This window comes from Perognathus longimembris, chromosome 15 (assembly GCF_023159225.1).
Source record: "Perognathus longimembris pacificus isolate PPM17 chromosome 15, ASM2315922v1, whole genome shotgun sequence".
NCBI classification, from domain to species: domain Eukaryota; kingdom Metazoa; phylum Chordata; class Mammalia; order Rodentia; family Heteromyidae; genus Perognathus; species Perognathus longimembris.
In genome coordinates, this window is record NC_063175.1 from 904,207 (window position 1) to 932,138 (window position 27,932).

General features: G+C 39.6%; 1 protein-coding gene across 2 annotated transcripts in view; it reads right to left on the reverse strand.

The window, feature by feature from the left end:
• The window catches only part of Thoc1 (THO complex 1), a 46,925-nt gene extending 20,187 nt beyond the window's left edge, over nucleotides 1-26,738 (reverse strand). For both annotated transcript variants that reach the window (XM_048363756.1, XM_048363755.1), the window contains exons 1-9: nucleotides 26,586-26,738; nucleotides 23,819-23,892; nucleotides 23,665-23,725; nucleotides 22,598-22,664; nucleotides 21,413-21,531; nucleotides 20,815-20,863; nucleotides 19,865-19,960; nucleotides 6,912-6,994; nucleotides 3,333-3,406 (exon numbers count right to left, since the gene is read on the reverse strand). In XM_048363756.1, coding sequence (XP_048219713.1) covers nucleotides 3,333-3,406; nucleotides 6,912-6,994; nucleotides 19,865-19,960; nucleotides 20,815-20,863; nucleotides 21,413-21,531; nucleotides 22,598-22,664; nucleotides 23,665-23,725; nucleotides 23,819-23,892; nucleotides 26,586-26,639 — 677 coding nt within the window. In that variant the 5' untranslated portion in view covers nucleotides 26,640-26,738. The remainder of the gene's footprint in view (nucleotides 1-3,332; nucleotides 3,407-6,911; nucleotides 6,995-19,864; nucleotides 19,961-20,814; nucleotides 20,864-21,412; nucleotides 21,532-22,597; nucleotides 22,665-23,664; nucleotides 23,726-23,818; nucleotides 23,893-26,585) is intronic.
• Nucleotides 26,739-27,932: the final 1,194 nt, after the last annotated feature.

Genomic DNA, 27,932 nt, shown 5'->3' on the forward strand with positions numbered 1-27,932 from the left:
TGGCAAAAAACAAAAAACAAAACAACAACAAAAAAAAACAACAACACATAGGGCACAAATAAAACTAGTATTACCAAAACAAGCACCATTCTTTTACCTACTTAAGCCATTACTATTTCAACTTCTAATCTAAGTGTGTTTTGAATCTGTAGTACCAACAGACCTTTTGACTCCAGTACTGGGATTTGAACTTAGGACCTTATACTCTCACTCAACTTTTTCTGGCATTCTACTACATGAGCCATGCCTTCTCTTCTGGCCTTTTGCTGGTTAATTAAAGTTAAGAGCCTTTGGATATATCTGCCTGGGCAGGCTCCAAACTGATATATTAGTAAACTTTTTTGGTGCTGGACCTAGGGCTTGAACACAGGGCCCAGATACTGGCCCTGAGCATTTCTGCACAAGTTTAGTGCTTTATCACTCGAGCCACTTCTGGCTTTTTGGTGTTTATTGGAGGTAAGGGTCTTATGGACGTTTCTGCCTGGGCTGGCTTCAAACAACTATTCTTGGATCTCAGCCTCCTGAATGGCTAGGATTTCAGGTGTGAGCCACTGGTGTCCAGCTAGGAAACTTAATAGTTGAGGCACAAAGGTTTTTAAAAAGTACCTCTCATGATGTTTATATTTTCCTCTGCTTTTCCTTCATAGCTAAATAAACTTAAAAGAATGGTCTATAGTCCATGCCACTACTTCATTATTTTCTATTCATAAATCAATCCACTACAATTTATCTTCCACTGTCACCATTACACAAAAACTTTTGGATTTCTTGTTTATCCACACAAAACATACCTATGTAAGATACTTGTGGGCTGGGAATGTGGCTTAGTGGTAGAGTGCAATGCCTAGCATGTACGAAGCCTTGGGTTCAATTTCTCAGCACCACATAAATGGAAAAAGCCAGAAGTGGTGCTATGGCTCAAGTGGTAGAGTGTGAGTCTTGAGCAAAAAGAAGCCAAGGACAGTGCTCAGGCCCTGAGTCGAAGCCCCAGGACTGGCAAAAAAAAAAAAAAAAAGTAAATAATAACAAATTAGAAGTGAGATTTACTACCTTAAATAGAACATTTCAAGCCAGGTCTAATTGGCTGTGATTTAGTCTCAGCTAAATAGATTTGTGGAGCTGAGGCAAGAGAATCTCTAAGGTTGGGAATTCAGTCCAGCCTCTACAACAAAGCAAGATTCCATCTCGACAACAACAAAAACCATAGATTGTCTTTTACCTATTTTAGCCAAAATATTCCATAAAACTTCAATATTTTCAACCACTGAGCTACTTTATAGGACCTTTCACATTAGTTATTTAGTATAAAATTTTTTATTGGGGCATTTGAGCCAAATCTGAAATAGACTTCATACTATAAGTAATTATGGGTAATGTGTCTTGTTCTGTAAACTACAATGCCATGTAGTAGGATAGCTGCTCGTGAAGTAATTTCCGTATACTTTCTTCATTCATGCAAAAAATAATGATTGCAAGAGACAGGCAGCTGAGTGCCAGGTTCTGCTTAAGGAACTTTCTGCAGCTGGGACTAGTGTATAATCTTATTCAACAAAGCTGAATTGTCTCCACAGATCTAGACAGAATCTAGCAAAGTGTCTTTAAGGGCTTCGTTTACACTTTAGGCAACCCATTACCTAGAAGCCTACTACCTTGGCCCAGAGCTGCTCAGGCCAGACCCCAAAAGCCTACTCCATCCATACTGTGCATAAGTAAAAAGGCTTCTAAAAAAATAGTAACTACAGCTAAATAATATCTAGTTACTGGTCACTGAATAGACACTGCTTAAAGTGCTTTACATTCTCTATTTGTAACACCAACAAATCTAACAATAATAACTAGCAGACTACTTCTGATATTTATTTCTCCCAAAAAACTACAGTGAGTAGTGGCACTGCTACATCTTTAAACATTAAAATTGACTTGTTTAAGGTCACCTGACTATGAAGCCTTGAGAATAAGCTTTGAGCTATACTACTTCTAAATGTTTCTTATGGGGATATGTGGTTGAATTTGAAATCTGAGATAGCAGGAATAAATCTCTCTGGGAAGACAGAGGAATCCCTTCTTGCTCTTTTAGGCAGTAATAACACAAACTCTTTTGATTACATCTGTAAGTGTACTAGCAGAAAAATTTTCCTTTACATCTTCTCTTTTCTTCCTCAGTGCTTCCAACTAGCACTATGAAGAAATTATTTGGAAAGAATACTCAGGCCAATAGAGGATGAGAAAAGATACAGTAGTAAGAGCAAAGACAAGAGAGAATGCAAAAGGAAGTTTCTAACCACTTCAACCTCATAGCAAGTCTAATACTCATAGGGAGCAGGCCTACAAGCTTAGTGGAAGGGAAAAGGGAAGGAATTCCTAAGACTGGCTTTTTTTTTTTTTTTTGGCCAGTCCTGGGTCTTGGACTCAGGGCCTGAGCACTGTCCCTGGCTTCTTCTTGCTCAAGGCTAGCACTCTGCCACTTGAGCCACAGCGCCACTTCTGGCCATTTTTTTCTGTATATGTGGTGCTGGGGAATTGAACCCAGGGCCTCATGTATATGAGGCAAGTACTCTTGCCACTAGGCTATATCCCCAGCCCCCTAAGACTGGCTTTTTAAACACTGGGAATATACATATGGCAGATTAAGGAAATGATGAACTAGTTGGAAACCGACTGATACAGCCTATTAATGACACAGGATTTATTATTTTAAGTCAAACACATTAAAGTTTTATACATATATATAAAACTATATATATGTGCGTGTATGTATATAAACACATATGAAATCTATAAGCTCCATTTCCTACCTCCTTGTTTATATCTTCAATAGAGTATTTCATAGGTCATTAAATGATTCTGTAAATTAAGGAATTTTAAGCTTTAAAAACTTACCAAGAGGGGCTGGGGATATAGCCTAGTGGCAAGAGTGCCTGCCTCGGATACACGAGGCCCTAGGTTCGATTCCCCAGCACCACATATACAGAAAACGGCCAGAAGTGGTGCTGTGGCTCAAGTGGCAGAGTGCTAGCCTTGAGCGGGAAGAAGCCAGGGACAGTGCTCAGGCCCTGAGTTCAAGGCCCAGGACTGGCCAAAAAAAAAAAAAAACTTACCAAGAGGGCTGGGAATATGGCCTAGTGGCAAGAGTGCATGCCTCGTATACATGAGGCCCTGGGTTCGATTCCCCAGCACCACATATATAGAAAACGGACAGAAGTGGCGCTATGGCTCAGTGGCAGAGTGCTAGCCTTGAGCAAAAAAAAAAAGAAGCCAGGGACAGTGCTCAGGCCCTGAGTCCAAGGCCCAGGACTGGCCAAAAACAACAACAACAACAACAAAAAACTTACCAAGTAGTTGGAGCTTCATCATCTCCCATTTCACCTTCTTCTACATCCATTCCTTCTTCTCTATCCTCAGAGTGCTGAATTTAAAATAAAAAAAGGACAGCTTGTCATGAAGCAGTGAGAAGGAATTAGGCCAATTACATTCTGAGAGAAGTCTAGTTACAAGAACTATCTAGACACATAATCTTTAAGATGGGAATTTAATGTGATCAATCCAAGAACACAAGAAAAATATAACAATGACATAACACAGTCATGAAGACATAGTATTAAGACTCAAACTAAGCCAGGTGCCCATGGCTCACGCCCATAGTCCTAACTACTCAGGAGGCTGAGCTCTGAGGATTGTGGTTCAAAGCCAGCCTGGGCAGAAAAGTCTTCATGAGACTCATATCTCCAATAAACTACTCAAAAAAAGCTGTAAGTGGAGCTGTAGCTCCAGTGGTAGAGCATTAGACTTGAGCACAAAGAGGCTTAGGAACAGCTCCCAGGCCCTGAGTTTAAGCCCCAAGACTAGAAGAAAAAAAGACACAAACTAGTTATTTCTCAAAACAAAGCCAACAAATCCTCTCTGGAAACAAATGGTCTTATAGTAAATGTTTTAGAAACATATACAGTGAGAAGTACAACTAAGAGGTAATTCACTAAAGAAAAATTCTAGTCCATATATAAATGCTTTAACTTTGACACTAATCAAAGGAATATAAAACAAAAAATTTAATGTTCAAATATTTTTGTCCATTGAAGAGAAACTTAAAAAAAAAATAGTACCGGGCTGGGAATATGGCCCAGTGGTAAAATGCTCGCCTCGTGTACATGAAGCCCTGGGTTCGATTCCTTAGCACCACATATATAGAAAAAGCTGGAAGTGGCGCTGTGGCTCAAGTGGTAGAGTGCTAGCCTTGAGCAGAAAGAAGCCAGGGACAGTGCTCAGGCCCTGAGTTCAAGCCCCAGGACTGGCAAAAAAAAAACCCAACAAACAAACAAAAATTACTATTTTCCAGGATTGGTGCAAGGCTGTGGAAAGTGTGCAGGCATTATATGTCATTGGTAGAAGTATAAATGCAAATAACTAAGGATGGAGGCGTGGCTCAAGTGGAGGAATACCTATGTAACAAGTCCTTAAGTTCAAACCCTAGCATAGCAAAAAAATAAATACATAAACAAACAAATAAATGGGTATAACCATTTTGAGAACTGGGCAACAGTTATCACAAAAATTTCAAATGTGAAAGCCAGTGGCTCTTTTCTGTAATTTTAGTTATCTACTCAAAAAAGGCTGAGATCTAAAGGATCACATGTTAGCCTGGGCAGACCTCTCTGAACCCATCACTGGGTGGGTGACCCCAATACCTGTTATCCTAAGCTAGGTGAGAAAACTAGTAAGATTTTGGTGTAGGCCAGCCTTGACAGAAATATCTGAAAGACTCCATTTCAAGAGAAAGAAGCTGGGTTTTGTAGCACACATTTGTCATCCCAGCAGATACTGGGCCAGGCACTTACTTAAGACAGCAAAAAAAGGGGCTAGAGGCATGGCTGAATGGTAGAGACTAACAAGGCTCTGAGTCCAAACCCCAGTATTGACAAAAGAATTACCTACATAGTTTAGCAACACTATTTACCTATATATTTTAGCAATACTTTTCTCTGAAATGCTGTAGATAATTTTTTACATTAGAGATTATCTAAAGATTATGTAAGTGTCCACTGACATGGGATTCTGTATATCCATTGTTAGATTTATCAAAGCTGGGTGCCAATGGCTTATACATGTAATATTAGTTATTCAGGAGGCTGAGATTTGGGGATCTTGGTTTAAAATCAGCCATAGCAGATAAATCAGAGCCTCTTATATCCAATTAACCAGCAAAAGGCTACATAAGTAGAGCATGGAAGTAGAGGTGTAACTTAAATGGTAGAGTGCCAACTTTGGGTGAAAAAGCATTGAGTTCAAGCCCCAGTGCTAGCACAAACAAACAACAACAGAAAGACTTATCAGGAGACATTAAGGAACTAGAGATATGACTCAAATAGTATAACACTAGCAGTGAGTAAAAAAAAAAAAACAATGAGTGACAGTGTGAGGCCCTGAGTTCAAACTAAAAATAAAGTACATTAAATATACATTAAGAAGGCATTAGACATTGCTGGCAAACAGCCATGCTTACTCCTGCCTGCCCCAGAAATCTTGAGATCTAAGATATAAAACCTAGGGCTCCCTCCCTTCCTTATATGAGTGAATGAGTTTCTTAGACTTTAAATATTTGTCCTACTTTATGCATGATACTTCTTGCAAAGAGTCATAAAAAACTTTGTTGCAACATGAATTTTTCTCAACTTTTCTGTTTATTTCTATTAGTTCAACGGTGGGATGGAATTTTTATTTATTTTTTTTGTGCCAGTTTTGGGGCTTGAACTTGGCCTGGACACTATCACTGAGCTTTTTGGTTTAAGGCTAATGTTCTACCACTTCAACCACAGCTCCACTCTGGCTTTCATGTTGCTAAATTGGAGCTAAGAGTCTCATGGACTTAACTTTGCAAGCTCGTTTTGAACCATGATTCTCAGATCTCAGCTTCCTGAGTAGCTAGAATGTGAGCCACTGGTGCCCAGCAGGAATTTTTTGAAATGTGTTTTTCTTGAAGTGTCAGGGCAGGGCATGTGATAGGACTTGGGGAGGGTTTTCTATGCCACTTCACCTACAGGGTGTGTGGTTCTGGAGACCCATGATTATTTGAGGGTGGAGGCTGTGATCACAAGAGCTCTCCTTGCCTGCAGTAGTGCCCATCCCTCTTGCTGAAGAGCTGACCTCCCCACCACAAAACATGCTGCCAGCTGAACATGGAAAATGTGGAATGGCTGTAATTGCTTACGTAGTTTTAATTGCTCATTAATCATGCTAACAAGCCCAGAGTGCTGGTTTTTTGCAACGTGTTTAGTAATTAAAAGACCAGGAGTGACATAGGGTATTGGGGGTGGGGTAAAATGAAGTGAAGAAAACCCAGAATGTATAACGCAGGAGGAAAATGGGGGAGGATAATAGGATTTGCTTGTCTCCTTCCTGACATCAAATGCATTTTTACATAACCTCTCACAACCATTAGTCCTAAGCTGAGAACATCATAGCTCTCAGCTCCCTGGGAAGGGCATCAGTCCCTCAAAGTCCCCTTTTTGGTTTTCAGGGCATGTCCACTTACATGGTTCTTCTTACATCTAGACAAAAAAAAATATATATACAAAAAAAGAAGACATTAAAGGACTGAGACATATCTAAATGTATTGTTATAGAAATAACAAAAGAAAATGAGCTGTGTTGGTAATTTACATCTGTAACCCTAGCTACTCAGGAGGCTGAGATCTGAGGATTGTGGTTCAAAGCCAGCCAGGCAGGAAAGTCTGTGAGACTCTTTATCACCAATCAATTACCAAAAAGCTGGAAGTGGAGCTACTGTTGAACTGGTAGCGCACTAGCCTTGAACAAAAAAGCTCAAGGACAGTGCACAGGCTGTGAGTTCAAGCCCTAGGACCAGCGCACAAAATATTTTGTTATAAGTATCTTGTAAGATTTCATACCAGTCTTACCTTCTGACCCAGGGTGCTTTCCTGCTCATTGGTATTGAAGACAGTAACATTTTCCAAGTTAAACTGACTCTGTAAGTTAAGTCCTATTTAAAAGAAAAGTTTATTTTTCAATGCAAATCCACTACATCTAAATCCAAAACAAATGAAATGTTAAATCCATAATTTAGCAAAATACCACACTTGTACATAAATTATCATCACAATAGGTCATCTTTTTTTTGAGACAATCTTGCTATGTGGCTCAGGATGGCCTGGCACTATGTAATCCAGGTTGGTCTCAAACGGTCTATTCTCCTGCCTCACCCTCCTGAGTGTTGCAATTATAGACATGAACCACTACTTCCAGCTCAGATGATCCCTTTTCATTAATGACTACTCAAGAACAAAACCATACAATGCAAAATAGAGCATATATAATTCCACTAAGGAATAAATTTAAATTATATCAATTGAACTAGGGTATATAGCAAATAAGTAAATATATCATAATTAAAGCTAACTAAAACCATGTTTCTTACTGTCAGAGAACTAAAGAGTCTAGTTTGAGACCTTCATAAGGAAGGATTACAGTTTGAGGCCAGCCAAGCAAAAAGGTGGGAAGACCCTATCTCAAAGAACAAGCCAAGTAAGTGTTGGCACATGCTAGTAACCTCCCACAACTTGGAAGGTGGAAACAGGAGGACCACAGTCTAAGGCCTGCTAAGATGAAAATTGTACTTGAATACTCTACTTGAAAAGTATCTAAAGCAAAAAGGACTGGAGGCATGGCTCAAGTGATATAGAGTTCACATACTTACCTTTAACTTCTCTGACAGTAAGAAATGTGGTTTTCAGAAACTATATTTATTTATACATTGTTGAACTGATGCAATTTATATTTATTCCTTAGTGAAATTATACTCTGTATTGTATTGTGTCAATTTGTTCTTGAATAGCATTACATAAAAAGAATCAAATTCTGGGAGTGGTGGTTCATGTCTGTAATCCCAGCACTCAGGAGGCAAGGTACTGAGTTCAAATTCTATTAGTGTTAAAAAAAGAAAAGTTAACATTAACCTAAGCATGCCAGCAGACATTGTTATTCCAACTATATGGGAGGTGAGGTAAAGAGGACTGAATTTGAGGCCAAATTGGGTTTAAAAAGACCTTGGAAGGAAAAGAGGAAGGAAAGGAGAGAAGAGGAGAGAAGGGGAAAGAGGAAAGGGAAGGGAGGGAAAAAGAACAATAAGTAAAACAAACAAACAAAAAAGACATTAATGAATAAAAGGACTTACAAACAGCACCAAGGCTCTACAGGGCAATTATCTTGATATTTTAAAGATATAAAGAAGGTAAGTTGCCAATTCAATAGGAAAAGAATAGTTTTTCAAAAATTAGTGCAAAGACAATTAAGTATCCATGCAAAGAACCTGAATCTCTACATAACATCATATAAAAATCAATTCAAAATGAATCCAGAGATAAAATTCAGGAAAACATAGGAACAAAACTATGTGACCTATGGCAAGGTAGTAGTTTAGATAAGACACCAAAAAAGTATAAGAAACAAAAGGAAATAGATAAATCTCATTGAAATTTAAAACTTTCGTGTGCTATAAATAACATGATCAAGAGAACAAATAGATAGTAAGGAGGTGTAGCTTAATGTTAGAGTATGGGCTCAGCATGTTCCAGGCCTTGGGTTCAATTCCCACAATCAGTAGGGACTGAACTCCCATAGCCATCTCAAGAAAATTTTGTAAATTATACATCTGTTAAGGGTCTATCTAGTATCTAGAATACAAAATAAGTACAACTTAGCAATAAAAATACTAATTACTTAAGCAGGAAAAGATAGGAATATATCTAAAAAAGACATATAAATGGCCAATAAACATTTGAAAGTGTTTAACACAAACAGTTACTAGGGAAATGTAAATAAAAACCATGAGATATCACTTTATACTAACATGACAAAAGCCAGTAACAACAGGATAGGACCAAACTAGAATCTACACGCATTACTATAGGACTGAGAGTCTCATTACAAAACAAATAGGTCTTCACATTTAGAGTTACTATGACTCCACAATGTTTCCCTCTTACCTCCTCTCTTGACAAACACACACACAATCTCTCTCTTCAGGAAAAATTCAAACTTAACAGTTAGAAGGTAACCTAGCATTTCCACTTTGAGTATATATCCAAAAGAAACAAAACGAGGGCTGGGAATATGGCCTAGTGTTAAGAGTGCTTGCGTCCTATACTTGAAGCCCTTGCTGGGAATATGGCCTAGTGGTAAGAGTGCTTGCCTCCTATACTTGAAGCCCTTGGTTCAATTCCCCAGCACCACATATATAGAAAACGGCCAGAAGTGGCGCTGTGGCTCAAGTGGCAGAGTGCTAGCCTTGAGCAAAAAGAAGCCAGGGACAGTGCCCAGACCCTGAGTTCAAGCCCCAGGACTGGCCAAAAAAAAAAAAAAAAAAAGATACAAGCCAGGCGCTGGTGGCTCACACCTGTAATCCTAGCTACTCAGGAGGCTGAGATCTGAGGATCCCAGTTTGAAGCTAGCCCAGGCAGGAAAGTCCATGAAACTCATAAAAAAAAGTGGAACAACCCAATCTATCAAATGGTAAATAACCAAAATCTAGTATACTTATAGCTAAGAATGTGGTATCATTTATATAATGTGGTATCATTACAAAAGGAAGGAAGTAATGATATATGCTATCACATAAATAACTCTGAAAACATTACGCTAAATGAAATTAGTCACAAAAGAACACATACTGTTATCCTAATTATGTTACATGCCCAGAATTGAAAAACTTGTGAGAATTAATTTAAGCATAGCTCAGGTGGTAGAGCACCTGCCCAGTTAAGTATGAGGTTATGAGTTCAAACCCTAGTGCTGTCAAAAGAAAATTTAAAAGTTGACTAATGGTTGCTTAGGGCTTGAGGAAGAGAGTAAGGATGGTGGTGAGTGGGGAATGACAGCTAACGAGTACAGATTTATTTTTATATTTTCTTCTCTCCTTCTCCCCTGGCATTGGGAAACAGGGACACACAAAGAGCTTGCAAACATTATTGGGGAGTAAGAAACTAAAATGTTTAACAGCAGACTAATAAAAAGTTCTCCTGAGGGGCTGGGGATATGGCCTAGTGGTGAGAGAGCTTGCCTCGTATACATGAGGCCCTGGGTTCGATTCCCCAGCACCACATATACAGAAAACGGCCAGAAGTGGCGCTGTGGCTCAAGTGGCAGAGTGCTAGCCTTGAGCAAAAAGGAAGCCAGGGACAGTGCTCAGGCCCTGAGTCCAAGGCCCAGGACTGGCCAAAAAAAAAAAAAAAAAAAAGTTCTCCTGAAAATGAAAAATATGACATAACTAAAAAAAATTCCTCTGCCAGCAGATATTAACAGCTGAAAAAGTAGTTACCTGGAAAAGTTAAGAAAATTACTCAAAATGTCATGGAGAGAAACCAATAGATTTTTTTTTTTTTTTGCCAGTCCTGGGGCTTGAACTTGAGGCCTGGGCACTGTCCCTGAGCTTCTTTTGCTCAAAGCTAGCACTCCACCACTTGAGCTACAGTGCCACTTCTGGCTTTTTTTCTGTTTATGTGGTACTGAGGAATCGAACCCAGGGCGTCATGCATGCTAGGCAAGCATTCTACCACCACATTCCCAACCCCTAGATTTTTAATTATAAAGAAAAAGTGACAGATACAGGGAGGATATAATGTATACTTAATCAGACATTTAAGAAGAGAAAAAACATACACAATATTTGAAGAGATAATGGCTACACTTATTACAAACTGAATAAGCAACCCTAATCTACAGACTTAAATGTCCACAATCCTAAACATGATAAATAAAAATGCCACCTATAAATACATAACTAAAGAAAACCAAAGAAAAAGAAAATTTAGATCAGAGAAAAAAAATTTATAGTTGTCCTCAAAAAAGTCAAGATATCTGTAGCTACTAAGGAGGTGAGATCTGAGGAATGCAGTTCAAAAACAGCCACACAAGGAAAATCTGTGAGACTGTTTCCAACTAACCATACATACACAAGTCAGAAGTGGAGCTGGGTCTCAAGTGGTAGAGTGCTAGCCTTGAGCAAAAAAGCTTGGGGAAAGCAGCCATGCCCTGAGTTCAGGCTTCAGGAAGGAAAAAAAGAAAAGAAGAAGAACTAGTGATGAGCCAAAGACAATTTTAAAGATTATATCTCACAGGTGGACATTTTTTATTTAGTGTCAACCTAGAACTGTAAGTTTACCAGACCCATTCTACAAGCAAAAAAGAGAAAGATTTTCAGGCATCAGATACATGCTAAAGAAAAATCTAAGGAAATATTATCTGAGATGGAAGGTCAAAAATACAAAAAGTGGGTCTATATTAATCCTGACTATACAAAATAAATAGGAAAGAAAACACAACCTATGTATGGTATGACAAAAAGAGTGCATATAACCCCCTACAAGCATATGCTATGGGTCATACTATAGGCAAGCACTGTTGAAAGCTCTTCATATATTCTAATTTATTAATCCTTCCAAGAATATATAAAGCAGCTGGGCGGTGCCAGTGGCACACACCTATAATCCTAGCTTCTCAGAGGCTAAGATCTGAGGATTGTGGCAGCCTGGGCAAGAAAGTCTCCGTGAGTCTCCTATCTCCAATTAACCACTCAAAAACCAGAAGTGGCACTGTGGCTCACTTGGTAGAGTGCTAGCCTCGAGCACAGAAAGGCTCAGGGACAGCACCCAGACCCTAGGATCATGCCCCACAACCGACAAAAAAAAAAAAAAAAAAAAAGAATATATAAAGCAGATGGTTCCCTAGTCTTGTATTAAATTAGGGAAAAATTGAAGTAAAGAAATATTAAAATCTGGTACGAAAAGAATTGCAGACAGTAAGGCTTTGGAAAACTGGCTGTGTTCCATTTCTGGAGCTGGACAACAGTGGTTATACAAAGTTTGTTTAATAACTATTATATTCTACATTTGCTCTCTATATATTTCCATGAGTGTATTCTACAAAATTTCATAAAAATAAAAAAAAAACAAAGGAGGGCTGGGGATATAGCCTAGTGGCAAGAGTGCCTGCCTCGGATACACGAGGCCCTAGGTTCGATTCCCCAGCACCACATATACAGAAAAACGGCCAGAAGGGGCGCTGTGGCTCAAGTGGCAGAGTGCTAGCCTTGAGCAAGAAGAAGCCAGGGACAGTGCTCAGGCCCTGAGTCCAAGCCCCAGGACTGGCCAAAAAAAAAAAAAAAAACAAAGGAGAGGAAGTAACTATGACTTAACAGTAGTGACTAAAGGAGAAAGTGGCAATGGAAAAATTGGCTTACATTATGAAATGAAATATAGACAGGATAGTTCATATATACATATTTCAGTGTGATTCAACTGCACATCATTAATAAGCTTTGAACTTTAAAAGATCAATGATCAAGGATTAGTTATACAAGTAAAACAAAATAAGCTAACAATTTCTATGCCATCTTTCAGTTTTCTATAAGCATTTTTCTTATGATAAATTTTGATCCATTAAGAACTGAAAAAAGGAGACTTCCGGGAAGACAGCAACTCAACAACTTAAGGAAGCACCTTAATCTCCTCGAAAGAGAACAAGCCAAACCCCAAGTCAATAGACGGGAGCAAGTAATTAAAATCAAATCAGAATTAAATGAATTAGAGACAAAAAAAAACATCGAAAGAATCAACAAAACAAAGAGTTGGTTCTTTGAAAAAATTAACAAGATAGACAGACCCCTAGCAAACCTGACCAAAAAATGAAAGCAGCAAACCCAGATAAACAAGATCAGAGATAAAACAGGTAACATCACCACAGAAACAAACAAAATTCAGAACGCAATAAGGGACTATTTTGCAAACCTTTATGCCAACAAATTTGAGAACCTGGAAGAAATGGATGATTTCCTAGAAAAAATTGATATCCACCAACTCAACCATGAAGATTTAAAACTTCTGAAAAGACCCATATCCAGCATTGAAATAGAAACGGCAATAAGTGATCTCCCATCTAAGAAAAGCCCAGGTCCACATGGATTCACAGCACAATTCTACAAGGTCTTCAAAAGAGAACTCACACCAATATTTCTCAAACTCTTCAATGAAATTGAAAGAGAAAGTTCACTACCAGACACATTCTAAGAAGCCAGTATAACCCTCATCCCAAAACCAGAGAAGGACTCATCACAGAAAGAGAACTATAGACCGATTTCCCTGATGAACACAGATGCAAAAATCCTCAACAAAATTCTGGCCAACTGACTTCAACAGGTCATCAAAAAAATCATACACCACGATCAAACTGGATTTATCCCAGGGATGCAAAGTTGGTTCAATATACGCAAGTCGATTAATGTAATCCACCACATCAACCGGAGCAAGGTAAAGAACCATATGGTTATACCTCTGGATGCGGAAAAGGCCTTCGATAAAATCCAGCACCCATTTACGCAAAAAGCCTTGGAAAAACTGGGATTCCAGGGAACACTCCTGAATTTAATAAAGGCAGTCTATGACAAACCAACAGCAAGTATAATTCTCAAAAGTGAAAAACTAAAGCCATTCCCTTTAAAATCAGGAGCAAGACAGGGATGTCAGCGCTCTCCCCTTCTCTTCAACATAGTACTAGAATTCCTAGCCAGAGCAATTAGGCAAGAAGAAAATATAAAGGGGATCCAAATAGGAAAAGATGAAGTTAAACTTTCTCTCTTCGCAGATAACATGATCCTATACCTAAAGAACCCCACAGACTCTACTCCCAAGCTACTAAAGCTGATCCAAAACTTTGGCAAAGTTGCAGGATATAAAATAAACCCTCAAAAAAATCAATGGCATTTCTATATGCTAATGACCCGAATGCCGAGGCTGAGATCAGGAAAGCAACTCCTTTTGCAATAGCCTCAAAAAACATAAAATACCTGGAAATGACCTTAGCAAAAGAAAAGAAAGACCTCTATGATGAGAACTTTAAAAACATCAAAAACGAAATTAAGGCAGAACTAAGGAAATGGAAAAACCTCCCATGCTCCTGGATTGGGAGGATTAATATAATCAAAACGGCAATACTGCCAAAGGCTATCTACAAATTCACTGTAATACCGATTAATATCCCAACACCATTTTTTAATGAAATAGAGGAAGCAATCCAGAAATTTATATGGAACAATAAAAGACCCAGAATAGCAAAAACAACCCTAAGCAGAAACAACAGTGCTGGAGGAATTAAAATACCCAACTTCAAGCTGTATTATAAAGCTATAGTAATAAAAACAGCTTGGTATTGGCACCAGAACAGGCCTGAAGACCAATGGAACAGAATTGAAGACCCAGAAATGAACCCACAGAACTATGCCTACTTAATCTTTGATAAAGGAGCTAAAACAATAGTTTGGAAGAAAGATAGCCTCTTTAACAAATGGTGCTGGCAAAACTGGTTCAACACTTGCAACAAACTAAAATTATATCCTCATATATCACCCTGCACCAAAATCAATTCCAAATGGATCAAAGACCTCGAAATCAAAACAGATACCCTGAAAACACTACAAGAAGGAGGAGGAGAAACACTTGGGCTCCATGGCACAGGACAAAACTTCCTTAACAAAGACCCAGAAATGATACAAATCAAGGAAAGGATGGACAAATGGGACTGCATCAAACTGCAGAGCTTCAGCAGGGCAAAGGACATAGCTCGCAAGATAAACAGAAAGCCCACAGATTGAGAAAAGATCTTTACCAGCCATACAATGGACAAAGGCCTCATATCTAAAATATATGCAAAACTAAAAAAATTACATTCCTCCAAATCAAAACCCCAAAGAACCAACAGCCCCCTCAACAAGTGGGCTAATAACTTAAAAAGAGACTTCTCTGATGAGGAAATGAGAATGGTCAAGAGACATATGAAAAAGTGCTCTACATCACTGGCCATAAAAGAAATGCAAATCAAAACAACATTGAGATTCCATCTGACCCCGGTAAGAATGTCCCATATCAAGAAAACTAACAACGACACATATTGGAGTGGATGTGGCCAAAAGGGAACCCTACTTCATTGTTGGTGGGAATGTAAACTGGTTCAGCCACGCTGGAAAGCGGTATGGAGATTCCTCAGAAGGCTAAACATAGAGCTCCCCAATGACCAAGCAGCCCCACTTTTGGGCATCTACCCAAAAGACCACAAACAAGAACACACTAAAGCCACCAGCACAACGATGTTCATCGCAGCACAATTTGTCATAGCTAGAATTTGGAACCAACCCAGATGCCCCTCAATAGACGAATGGATCAGGAAAATGTGGTACATATACACAATGGAATTTTATGCCTCTATCAGAAAGAATGACATTGCCCCATTTGTAAGGAAATGGAAGGACTTGGAAAAAATTATACTAAGTGAAGTTAGCCAGACCCAAAGAAACATGGACTCTATGGTCTCCCTCATAGGGAATAATTAGCACAGGTTTAGGCTAGTCACAGCAGAGGATCACAAGAGCCCAATAGCTACAGCCTTATGAACACAAAAGATGACGCTAAGTGAAATGAACTCCACGTTATGGAAACGACTGTGATATCACTGTTGTAATTACTTTCAACATGCGATGTGAAACCGTAGCTTCTATTATTGATGATCCTCTTGTATGCCCTTCCTGTGGTTGTACCTGCACTATCTCTGTATCTTATCTGAGTACATTGGAAACTGTGTATACAGGTATTAGAACGAGGAAACTGGTAAGGGAATACCAAAATCGAGAGACACAGGGTAAAAAAGACAAATGATTACAAAAACAATACTTGCAAAACTGTTTAGTGTAAATCTACTGAACAACTAACTCATGGGGGGAAAGGGAAAGCGGGAAAGGGGAGGGGGGAATGAGGGAGAAGGTAACAAACAGTACAAGAAATGTATCCACATACTCCAAAATAGACCATGTCATAGCCCACACAAAGAACCTCAGCAAATACAAAAGTATTGACGTCATCCCATGTATTATATCTGACCACAGTGGAATAAAGGTAACCCTCAATAACAACGGTTACCACAGAGGCTATACACATTCTTGGAGGCTAAACCACACACTGTTATCCAACACTTGGGCCACAGACCAAATTAAAGATGAAATCAAAGAATTCATAAGCCACAATGACAATGAAAATACATCACAAAGATACCTATGGGACAAAGCTAAGGCAGTACTGAGGGGCAAGATCACTGCCCTCAGCACTCACATTAAAAGAATGGAAGCAGAGCAGGTGAATAACCTCACGATGAAACTAAAACAACAGGAGAAACAAGAAATGATCGAATCCAAAATGACTAGGAGGGAGCTCACAAAGATTAAAGAGACAAATCTGATTGAAAATAGAAAGACCATTCAACAAATAAATAAGACTAAAAGCTGGTTCTTTGAGAAAATAAATAAAATTGACAGACCACTCGCAAGACTTACAAAAAAAAGAAGAGAAGAGACTCATATACGTAAAATCAGGGACTCCACCGGAAAAATTATAACAAGTACACACGATATTCAAACAATCATAAGGAGCTATTTCCAGAACCTCTACTCAGTAAAAAACAATAATTTTACAGAAATGGATCAATTCTTAGAGAAGTATAAACTGCCCAAACTGAACCCAGAAGAAATAAATCAACTAAATAAACCAATAAATTACAGCGAGATACAGGGGGTAATCAAGAACCTCCCAACAAAGAAAAGCTCAGGCCCAGATGGATTCACCAACCAATTCTTTAATACCTTTAGTGAGGAGCTAATACCAATACTCCTCAAACTCTTCCGCGAAATAGAAACAGAGGGAGAAATCCCAAACTCATTCTATGAAGCTAATATCACACTCATTCCCAAACCAGGCAAAGACCCAACAAAAAAGAGAACTACAGGCCAATATCATTAATGAACACAGATGCAAAGCTCCTCAATAAAATATTAGCTAACAGGATCCAGAAACTGATCAAGAAAATTATACATCATGACCAAGTAGGCTTCATCCCTCAGTCACAAGGATGGTTCAACATCCGTAAATCAATCAATGTAATTCACCACATCAACAGAACTAAAATCAAGAATCACATTGTTATCTCAGTCGATGCCCAAAAAGCCTTTGACAAAATACAACATCCATACTTATTAAAAGCTCTGGAGAGAACAGGAATAGATGGAACATTCCTCAAAACAATAAAAGCCATATACAACAGGCCAACTGCTAACATCATATTAAATGGAGAGAAACTTAAATCATTCCCCTTAAACTCTGGAACAAGACAAGGATGCCCACTCTCCCCACTTCTTTTCAACATAGTGCTGGAATCCCTAGCCATAGCAATAAGGCAAGAGGAGGACATCAAAGGGATCCACATCGGCAAGGAAGAAATCAAGTTATCCCTATTCGCAGACGACATGATCTTATATCTGAAGGACCCAAAAAACTCAGTACCCAAACTCCTACACCTAATAAACCAATTCGGCAAAGTAGCAGGATACAAAATCAATCCACAAAAATCAGCAGCTTTTCTGTACACCAGCAATAGACAAACAGAAAAGGAAATTATGGAAACAATTCCATTTACAGTAGCCAAAAAAAGAATAAAGTACCTAGGGATCAACTTAACCAAGGACGTGACGGACCTATTCAATGAAAACTACAAAAATCTAATAAGGGAAATCAAAGAAGACACAAGGAGATGGAAAGACCTCCCATGCTCATGGGTAGGCAGAATCAATATAGTGAAAATGGCCATATTGCCCAAATTGTTATACAAATTCAATGCAATACCTATCAAAATCCCAGCCACATTTTTCACTGAAATAGAGAAACCAATCCATAAATTCATATGGAACAGCAAAAAACCCAGAATAGCCAAAGCAATTCTAGGCAAAAAAAAATAGTGCAGGAGGTATCACAATACCAGACTTCAAGCTCTACTACAGGGCCATCATAACAAAAACAGCCTGGTATTGGTATAAAAACAGATTGGAAGACCAATGGATTAGACTTGAAGATCCAGAAATAAAACCGCACTCTTACAGTCAGCTGATGTTCGACAAGGGAGCTAAAGACATACAATGGAAGAAACACAGCCTCTTCAACTACTGGTGCTGGGAAAACTGGGCAGCCATATGCATAAAACTCAAAGTAGACACAAGCCTATCACCATGCACCAAGATCTACTCAAAATGGATCAAGGATCTCAATATCAGATCTGAATCCTTGAAACTACTGAAGGACAGAGTAGGAAAGACTCTAGAACTTATAGGCACAGGAAGGAACTTCCTGAATATAGTCCCAGGGGCACAACAAATAGGGGAGAAACTTGACAAATGGGACTACTACAAATTAAAAAGTTTCTGCACAGCTAAGGACATAGCCACCAAACCAGAAAGACAGCCAACGATATGGAAAAGAATTTTTACCAGCACAGCAACAAAGGCCTAATATCTGTCATCTACAGAGAACTAAAAAAACTAAGCCCCTCCAAGCCCAATAAACCAATTTGGAAATGGGTAAAGGAGCTAAAGAGAGACTTCACAAGAGAAGAAATAAAAATGGCAAAGAAACATATGAGGAAATGTTCAACATCCCTGGTAGTAAAGGAAATGCAAATAAAAACAACCCTGAGATACCACCTCACTCCAGTTAGAACGGCCTATCCTTTGAACTCAGGCAACAACAAGTGCTGGAGGGGGTGCAGGGAAAGAGAAACCCTTCTCCATTGTTGGTGGGAGTGCAAATTAGTACAACCACTTTGGAGAACAGTATGAAGGTTTCTCAAAAAGCTCAATATAGACCTACCTATGACCCGGCCATACCACTCCTAGGCATCTATCCTGAACAGCAGGTCCCAAGATATCAAAGACATTTGTACTTCCATGTTTATTGCGGCACAATTCACAATAGCCAAAATATGGAAACAACCCAGATGCCCCTCCCCAGATGAATGGATCCAAAAAATATGGTACCTATACACAATGGAATACTACATAGCGATTAGGAATAGTGAAATATTGTTATTCGCAGGGAATTGGTCAGAACTTGAACAAATAATGTTGAGCGAGACAAGCCTAGAACACAGAAAACAAAGGGGCATGATCTCCCTGATATATGACTGTTAAGAAAGGATGACAAAGAGACAGTAGAGACCAGGTCTGTGAAACCAAAAACTGCTTGTCAAATGGTATTTCCCACAGGATTGAGGCAGCGACTCAACATTATGTAACTAAAACCAAAGAACTACTCAACATATAAAGGTCAAAAATTGACCTCTCAGTGAATACAATAGCTCAAAAGCTATGTATGTACGTTCATATAAGACTACTGTCGACATATTGTCTAATATTGACATTACATTTAAAGCCCTAGGAGAATTTTCTTGGGCGTAGGCCACATGGATACTGTATATGTTCTTTTTTTGGCCAGTCCTGGGCCTTGGACTCAGGGCCTGAGCACCATCCCTGGCTTCTTCCTGCTCAAGGCTAGCACTCTGCCACCTGAGCCACAGCGCCCCTTCTGGCCATTTTCCATATATGTGGTGCTGGGGAATCGAACCAAGAGCTTCATATGTAGGAGGCAAGCACTCTTGCCACTAGGCCATATTCCCAGCCCTTGCATATGTTCTTGATACATTGTGTATTGTGTATATGTCTACCTGACCTAGGGAAGGGAAAGAAAAACAGGGTGTAAGATATCACAAGAAATGTACACACTGCCCTACTATGTAACTGTACTATTTTTGCACAACACCTTGTCAAAAAATTTATGTTCAATTAATAAATTTAAAAAAAAGAAATGTATCCAATGCCTAAAGTATGAAACTGTAACTGCTCTATATATCAGTTTGACAATATAAAAATAAAATTGAGAAAAAAAAAGAACTGAAAAAAAAAATCCTGCAAAGAATTTAATGTAGAAATGCTTACCTGATTTTTCAGATAGAGGAAAAAGTCTGGCCAAAAAGAGTTGAATTCGTCCACAGAAGACTGTATTCTGGGACTTCGATAATCTTCTTAGGAGATCTATTAATATATGAAAATGAATGTTACTCAGAAAAGATCATTCTATATTTATTATAACACATAAATTTCTTAACCTATTTGTCCAGATTGTTTTCTTAAAGCAATGGTTCTCAAGATGGGTAGAAGCCATCATCACCTAAAACTACTATAAATTGGGAACAAAATAAGTGAGTATGGAAAATGATTTTTACTGAATCTAATTGAATTTCATTAAGTTTACACCTAGAGAATGAACAGTTTAATTTAAACTGAATGATGAATTTTCGCTTTCCTTTCGCTGATACTTGAATTTAAACCAAGGGCCTCATCCTTGCTTGCTCAGATGATGTTGTACCACTTATACCATGTTTCCAGTCCTGCTTTTGCTAAGTTTATTTGGAGATGGAGTCTCTCAGACTGTCCTGCTTAGTCTGGCTTAGAACTGCAATTTTCCACATACTAGACTCTTTTTTTTTTTTTTTTTTCTGCCAGTCCGTGTTGGCTTGGACTCAGCCAGTCCTGTCTAAGCACTGTCCCTGGCTTCTTTTTGCTCAAAGCTAGCACTCTGCCACTTGAGCCACAGCGCCATTTCTGGCCGTTTTCTGTATATGTGGTGCTGGGGAATCGAACCCAGGGCCTCATGTATACGAGGCAGGCACTCTTGCCACTAGGCCATATTCCCAGCCCACATCCTAGACTCTGGAGTAGCTAGGATTATTGGTGTGAGCTACCAGTTCCAACCTAAATTTTAAGAAATGAGACTACTAATTTACTAAACTATCTTTAAAATGTTAATGGTAGTATTTAATAAAACCACCTGTTTGGGGCCACATTCACATTTTTTTTCAATACTCACTTTTTACTGAATTACATACCATTGCACATACGTAGTAAATAATTTTTCCCAGCAGAATAGAATGTATTCTGAAATTGAGATAAAAATTAATATTCTTCACAAGGTCTCACATCTTTAATAATAAACCACACATAAGGTACTAAAGAACACTAATATACACTGAGAATCTACTGTGCTACTTTTCCTTTTTTTGAGCTAACACCATGTCAATGAAATAAGTAAATAGCATGACACTGAGTAACTCGTAAACACCTGACTTCTTTATATTTCTAAATACAGGGTCTTACTATGCAGCCCAGTCTGGTCTGGGACTCAGTATCTTCCTGCCTGTGGCTCCTGAGTGCTGGGACTGTAGTATACCATCAAGCCAGACCTGAAGTATTTTTTCAAATTAATTTTTACTGGTCAAATTTACACTTCAAATTTTTCTCCACAAAAAGTTCTTATTTGGCTCTCCTAAAAAAACATAGTATATGACTTTTACAGAGACAAAATTTTTAATAATGCACAATATCAGAAATTTAATAACCCCGCCCCTCCACGCCCCACCCACTAGCCTCGGAACTCTAGAGCTACACAGAAATAATGATGGCAGGAAAATAAACTAAAGCACTTACAGATTTCCAAGTAGCAACATTCTTTTCCACAAAAGTGAATATTGTGTCACACTGGTCCAAAGGAAGACAATCCAAAACATCTCCCAACAACACGAAAGGTGTAGATGCAGTACAAATACCTTCAGGTAGAACACAGTGAATTTAAAAGTTTAAACTGTAGAATAAAACAGCTTAAGAAAAATAGTTTTAAAGAATAACTTACGAGGTATACTGTCACACATCACGTTTTAGAAAGAAATAAAAGCAACCTAAAAATCCCCAAATGGGACACACTTAAGTAATTTCTGATATGTGCACTCAATAAGCATAATGATACCATTAGGGGCTGGGGATATGGCCTAGTGGCAAGAGTGCTTGCCTCATAATGATACCATTATTGTGTGTGTATGCCTATCCTGGGGCTTGAATTCAGGGCCTAGGAACTATTCTTGAGCTTTTGTGCTTAAGGTTAGCACCCTACCAATTGATACCCCAGCTCCACCTCCAACTTTTTGGTGGTTAATTGGAGATGAGTCTCATGGACTTTCCTGGACAAGCTGGCTTCAAATTGTGATTCTCAGGTCTCCTCACTGAATAGCAAGGATTACCTCTGCATAAGTGAATCTAATTTATTCACTATTAAATCTTAGCTCATTACCAGGCACTGGTACTATGACTAAGAGAAAGAATACTAGATGCTCAAATATTTAGTGAGAGAATGATACAACTGGAGAATAAAGAAAGTGCCAAAATAGGTAATGTATAACAGATGAGAAATAAGAGTGAACTAATTTGGTGAGCTAAATGCTTGGCAAAGGTGGGAGCCAGCTGAATTTAAGAACAAACAAGGGCAATACAACTTGTGTGGGGGGATGGGGCAAAAAACTGGGAGAGCACGAGGGGAAGGGGCAACATTGTCCAAAAAGAAATGTACTCTTTACCTGACTTATATAACTAACCCCTCTGTACATCACCCCAGAAAAACAAATAAATGAAGAAAGAATAAAGAAGGGGTTAAATGGGACATGGCTCAATGACAGAACACTTGACTTAGCATGTGTGAAGCCATGGATTTGATCTGCAGCATTTTATACAGAAAAAGATAATAAAATATCAAGAACAAAACCCAAAGAGGTGTAGGGAGAAGTTTTAAATATAACATGCCCTGTCCAAGATAACTTTAAAAACTGAAACAAAACCACTTACCTTCAGTTACTCCCCCAATGGCAAGAGAAATAATAGCTAAGACATTTTCACATGACGAATGATTTATCTACCAACAGAAGAGAAATAACTTAATTTAGAAGCGTTCAGACTAACTTGGTAACAATCAAAACATGCTGACATTAGATTGTCACACATGGAATAAAGAGATTTTTTTAATAGACGCAATTTTCTTCTAAAATAAAAATGTAAAATGAATATATGTAGAAATATATCAATAAGCATGTGATTCAACTAAAATCCAATGGTCTCAGGAAAATGGACATATTAGCAAGCCTAAGTCCATAAGCAAAGTGTTGAGGCTATAAATATTCAATCAAAAGCTCAAGGCAAAGTAGGATCTGAATACTAACATTAACACTGATGCATCAATTTATATATTTGAAAAAGTATCTTATAGGAGGGAGCTAGTGCTTCACCATTATAAGCATTCATTATGTTGTTTTGTATTAAAAGAATGGCATTTCCTTCACAATGGAAAAGTTACTAAGGCTGAAAAAAAAAAGAAAGTATTATGACTATTAGAAGAGAATCTAGCTCTTTGAAACTCAACCAATGTGATAAAGAAGTAAGCTGTTGAAAAATGTCCTTTCATTCAGGCATCCTACTCAGGGCAAATAAATTTCAGGTTCTTCATCATTAGGCGAAATTTCTCTACCAAGGCTAGAGTCCTTACTGATGAGGAAAGGAAGATGCTACAGGAAAAGGAAGGAATGGCGTTCTAGTTCCTAAGTTGAAAATCCTTTGATTCAGTCTTTTATGTCAGTACAGGATACGCAACTCTTTGTACAGCAAAGAGAGAGATTCACCTTCAGCCTCTCTAGTTTCTGCTTATTAACATTACATGTTAATTTTTCTTAGAACCAAATGCTTACACTGCACCTCTGCTTAATTATGATCTAATTATTATACTGCAGATCAAGTCAGCTTTCACAAGGCAATCAGCTCCTGCTAGTAAAAAAAAAGTCAACTTTAAATATGCATTGTACAAATAAAAGCCATTATGTAATAATAGATAATGTGCCAGCAAAATTAAAAAATATACTTACAATTTCTTCTTCTAGAACACCTCTGAAAGCTTGGTCAAGGGTACATTTTTTTTCATTTTCACTATTAAAAACAAAAGATATGTCATTTTCTTAAACAGCTCAGTATAAGCATATAAATATTTAGGCAAGTACTTTTCACAGATGAGTATCTTACCTGCCAGGTAACTGGGTGAAGGTATTCAACAATGGCTTGATATTTTTGTTGTTTAAGGCCTCTCTGGTAGATTTCTATAAAAGTAAAAATGGCCAGTTGGAGCGATCTTGTTTATTGTTTACTGAAAAATAAACTATTCTTCAATAATTCTTTCCAATTAAGAAATACTTATTTCAAATGCCAAATAAGGATACAGATTCTCATCACTTTAAGTCAAGGAAGAGTTTCAGGTTTTCCCTTGCACCATCCTTTTAAATATCATATCCACCCTAGTGTTTTATTTTACTTTTAAAAATCTTCAACTGGATGTTGGTGTGTCAAACCCATAATCCAAGCTACTCAGGAGGCTGAGATCTGAGGATCCCAGTATGAAGCAGGCCAGACTCTTTTACGTTCAGTTAACCAGCAAAATGACAAAATGAAGTTGTGGCTCAAATAGTAGAGCACTAACTCTGAGTGGAAAAGCCAAAAAGAATAAGACACTTAGTTCAAGTTCCAGAACCAACATAGCAGGAAAAGAACACTTTCATATGTCTCATAATTTACACTCCTTGGTTCTGAAATTTTATAGCTCCCCTATGATCTTGGATGTTATCTCACTGAATCTATTCAACCTTATTCATATGCTATTATTCTCTAACCTATATCTCCAATGAAGCCTGGCCATTTTTCACCATATCCTATCATGCTCATATTCATATTGTTCTTCCCATCTGTTTATCCAATTTCTATTTACTTTTCTACAGCCATTTGAAGTCATACTCCTTGCAGTTACCTTGTTTAGCAGTCTGTAACAAATAGTAAGCAATGAATGAATATCTGCTGATTAAAACCAGTCATAAGCACAAAAATTGAGCAAAGTCATTCATTCTTTATAAACTTACTTATCTGTATAGTCATCATGTTGCCTCATAAAGAAGTTAGATCTACACTGTGAATGCCCACTCCAGGATTTTCCATGAGAGCCTGATCTCTCTTCATCCGTTAAATAAGAGGGTTGTTGAGGGCACAGAAATGGAGGGTGAAGAAATGTAGGAGCGGTACTCACTAGACACTATATTGAAAATGAACTACACAACTTGTGGGTGGAGACAGGAGAGAAAAACTGAGAACAAAGGGGTGACACTGTCCAAAAAGAAATACATTCAAGGAATGTGGCTTGTGATAGAATGTTTGCCTAGCATGCATGAGACCCTGGGTTTGACTCCTTGGTACCACGTAATCACAAAAAAATTAAAAAATTATTATTATTTTTGGCCAGTCATGGGACTTGAACCCAGATGCCTGGGAACTGTCCCTGAGCTCTTTTTGCTAAAGGCTAGTGATCTACCACTTGAGCCACAGCACCATTTCTAACTTTGCTGTTTACCTGGTACTGAGGAATCGAACCCAGAGCTTCATGAAGGCTAAGCAAGCACTCTACTGCTAAGCTACATCCCAGCCCAAGAATTACATTTTTATAAAAAAAAAACGTATTTATTACCTCACATATGAAACTATAACCCCTCTGTACATTACCTTTATAATAATAATAATACAAGGGCTGTTGATCCTTCTATCAGCAGTAGAAACATCACTTGGGAGCTTGTTATACCTGCATAACCTCTGGCTGTCACTCTAGACTTAGTCTAGAATCTTCTAACAAGATCTCCAGGTGATACCACTGCATGCTGAAGCTTGAGAAGCAATAAACTAGAGGATCTCTAATTAAATGATCCCTTTTGGGGCAAGAGGCTTAGTACACAAGAGGCTCTAGATTTGATTGAGTAAACTGAGGGGAAAAAATCTCTTTTAGTGTCACTGTGATGGAAGAAAACGATTCTTATGACAAAAGTAAGATATAATTAAAACTTCATTGTGTGGTAGTGGTGAGGAACCCCACAAATATCACCACTGACTACAAACATTTGTCGTTCCTAGAATTTTCATTCTAAGTACAGTTATCTAAGTACATTTGTCTAGTTCAGACAAGCATGAAATGTTGGTGCAATGGTAGAGACAACCAAATTGCTTGTAACAGTTCATTATGTATGCGTCTGTGTTGGGTAATATAAAAAGAACGTTGTTTCTAGCGTCAAAAAACAGCGAAGTAAGTCACTTAACTTTGGTTGGGGAGAAGGTTGTCTCATTTTCTATCTGCTGTATCACGAATGATGAGACAGCCATTTTAGCGTTATTCTAGGTGACCAAATTACTATGGAATGTGCCCTCCAGTGTTCAAACAACCGTTACTCATTCGTCAAGAACAAAATAGCAGCTGGTCATCTTTTCCAAGGTGATCGGGTTGCCTGTAATTGCTCAGGTGCTCCTTATCCATCTCTTAGGACGAGACACCGAGGGTTTAAAGGGGGGGTCGATGGGCTGCAGAAAGACCACCACCTGGCAGCTTAGGAGGCGGAGCAGGACCTTGAGCCGGTAGAGAGGAGCCCGGCTGGACCTGAGCGGAGGTCAGGAAAGACGAGCCCCGCAGAGCGAAGCCAGGGGCTGGACCTGAGCGGAGGCTGTCGGTCCCGAACTCTCCTCCCGAGCTATGAAAGGCCTCGCACGCCGGGTTCCAGGACTCGCCAGCGGGCGGCGAAGGACTCGCAGTGGAGACAGGTAGGGCGCCTTCCGTGCCGCGCGGCCCCCGCGGGGGCCAGGAGCGAACGAGGCAGCGGGAACCCCTCAGTTCCGCTTGACCGTCGGGAGGAAAAATTCGAGGGATTTCAGGGAGAGGAAGGGAAGAGAAGCGCTGGATTAGGCCCGTACGCTCCCGCCTCCAACTCACCGTAAAACGCGTCCGCGCTTCTGGCAAACTGAAGAGCGGCGGCGTCGGAGACATTTTTTCGGTTGCGCGTACCCGCCACTGCGCCGCGGCGCCGAGCGATGACGTCACGTGGGAGCAGCGAAACCGCGAGCTCCGCGGCTAGAGCGGCTTGTGATGGGGGGAGGGAGAGCGGGGGAAGGTGGAGGAAGAGGCTGGTCCGCCGGTCCGTGGGAGCCGCGGTTGGTGGTCGAGTGCTGGTGGGCCGGCGGCGGCCGGACTCGGCCACGCGGCGCTGGTGACGGCTCCGGGGTGACTAGCCTCGGGGATGAAGAGGATTTCAGTGGCCTCGCTCTCCAGCTCTTTCAGCTCTGCGCTTCCGGGGATCCAGAGCGGTCGGTGGCTTAGCTGGTGGAAGGGCTCCCGGGCGCGGCTGGAAGGCGGCTGCGGCCCTGGAATGCAAGCGGGTGGGTTGTCTGGGGAGGTGGGGGCCGAGTCCTGGACCTCAGGGGCCCCGGAGGTTGAAGGCCCGGGGCTGTGTGGCTCATGGGCCTGCAGCTCGCGGAGCCCAGCTTCCCCTCCGCTCGGGCACCTACTTCACAGGGTCGTAGGAAAGGAGGTGGTAGTGGCGGGTAGTGTGGATTGTATGCGAACCACTGTAGGTGTGCGCGTGCGCGTGCCTGTGCCTGTGTGCTCTTCCTGGGGCTTGATCTCAGAACCTGGGCGCTGTCCCTGAGCATTGTTGCTCAAGGTTAGCCCTCTACCACTTGAACCACAACACCATTTCCTGCTTTTTGATGGTTAATTGGAGCTAAGAGTCTCAGGGACTTTCCTGCCAGGCTGGTTTAGAACCATAATTCTCAAATCTCAACCTCCTGAGTAGCTAGGATTATAGACATGAGTCACCAGCGCCCAGCATTTGTTATTTTTACCCAGATTTAAATGTAGGTCTCTGTTGAAATGAGAAACGGTTTGATGCCGCGTCTAGGATGGAGTGTGGTGGCCCTCTGCTAAAAGGAAACTTCTCTGAGTAGCTGTTTTCTCCCTTGCCTATTTCCCTGGAGAGACTTGGCCAATGAGAAGCCACGTGGTAATTCTTGGTTGGAATATTATGGAAAAAAGAAGCACAAATGTGAGGACTTTTTTATTAACCAGTTCTTTATGTCCCTGATGAATTCAACCAGGTTTCCACTATACCTTGTTTCTTCATTGACATTATGTGTGCGCATGTGCGTGTGCGTTTGTCTTGGGGCTTGAACTCAGGGCCTGGGCACTGTCCCTGAACTTTTTAGTTAACATCTAGCACTCTGCCACTTCAGCCACAGCTTCATTTCCGGCATTTTGTTGATAAGAGATGAGTCTTAAGAATTT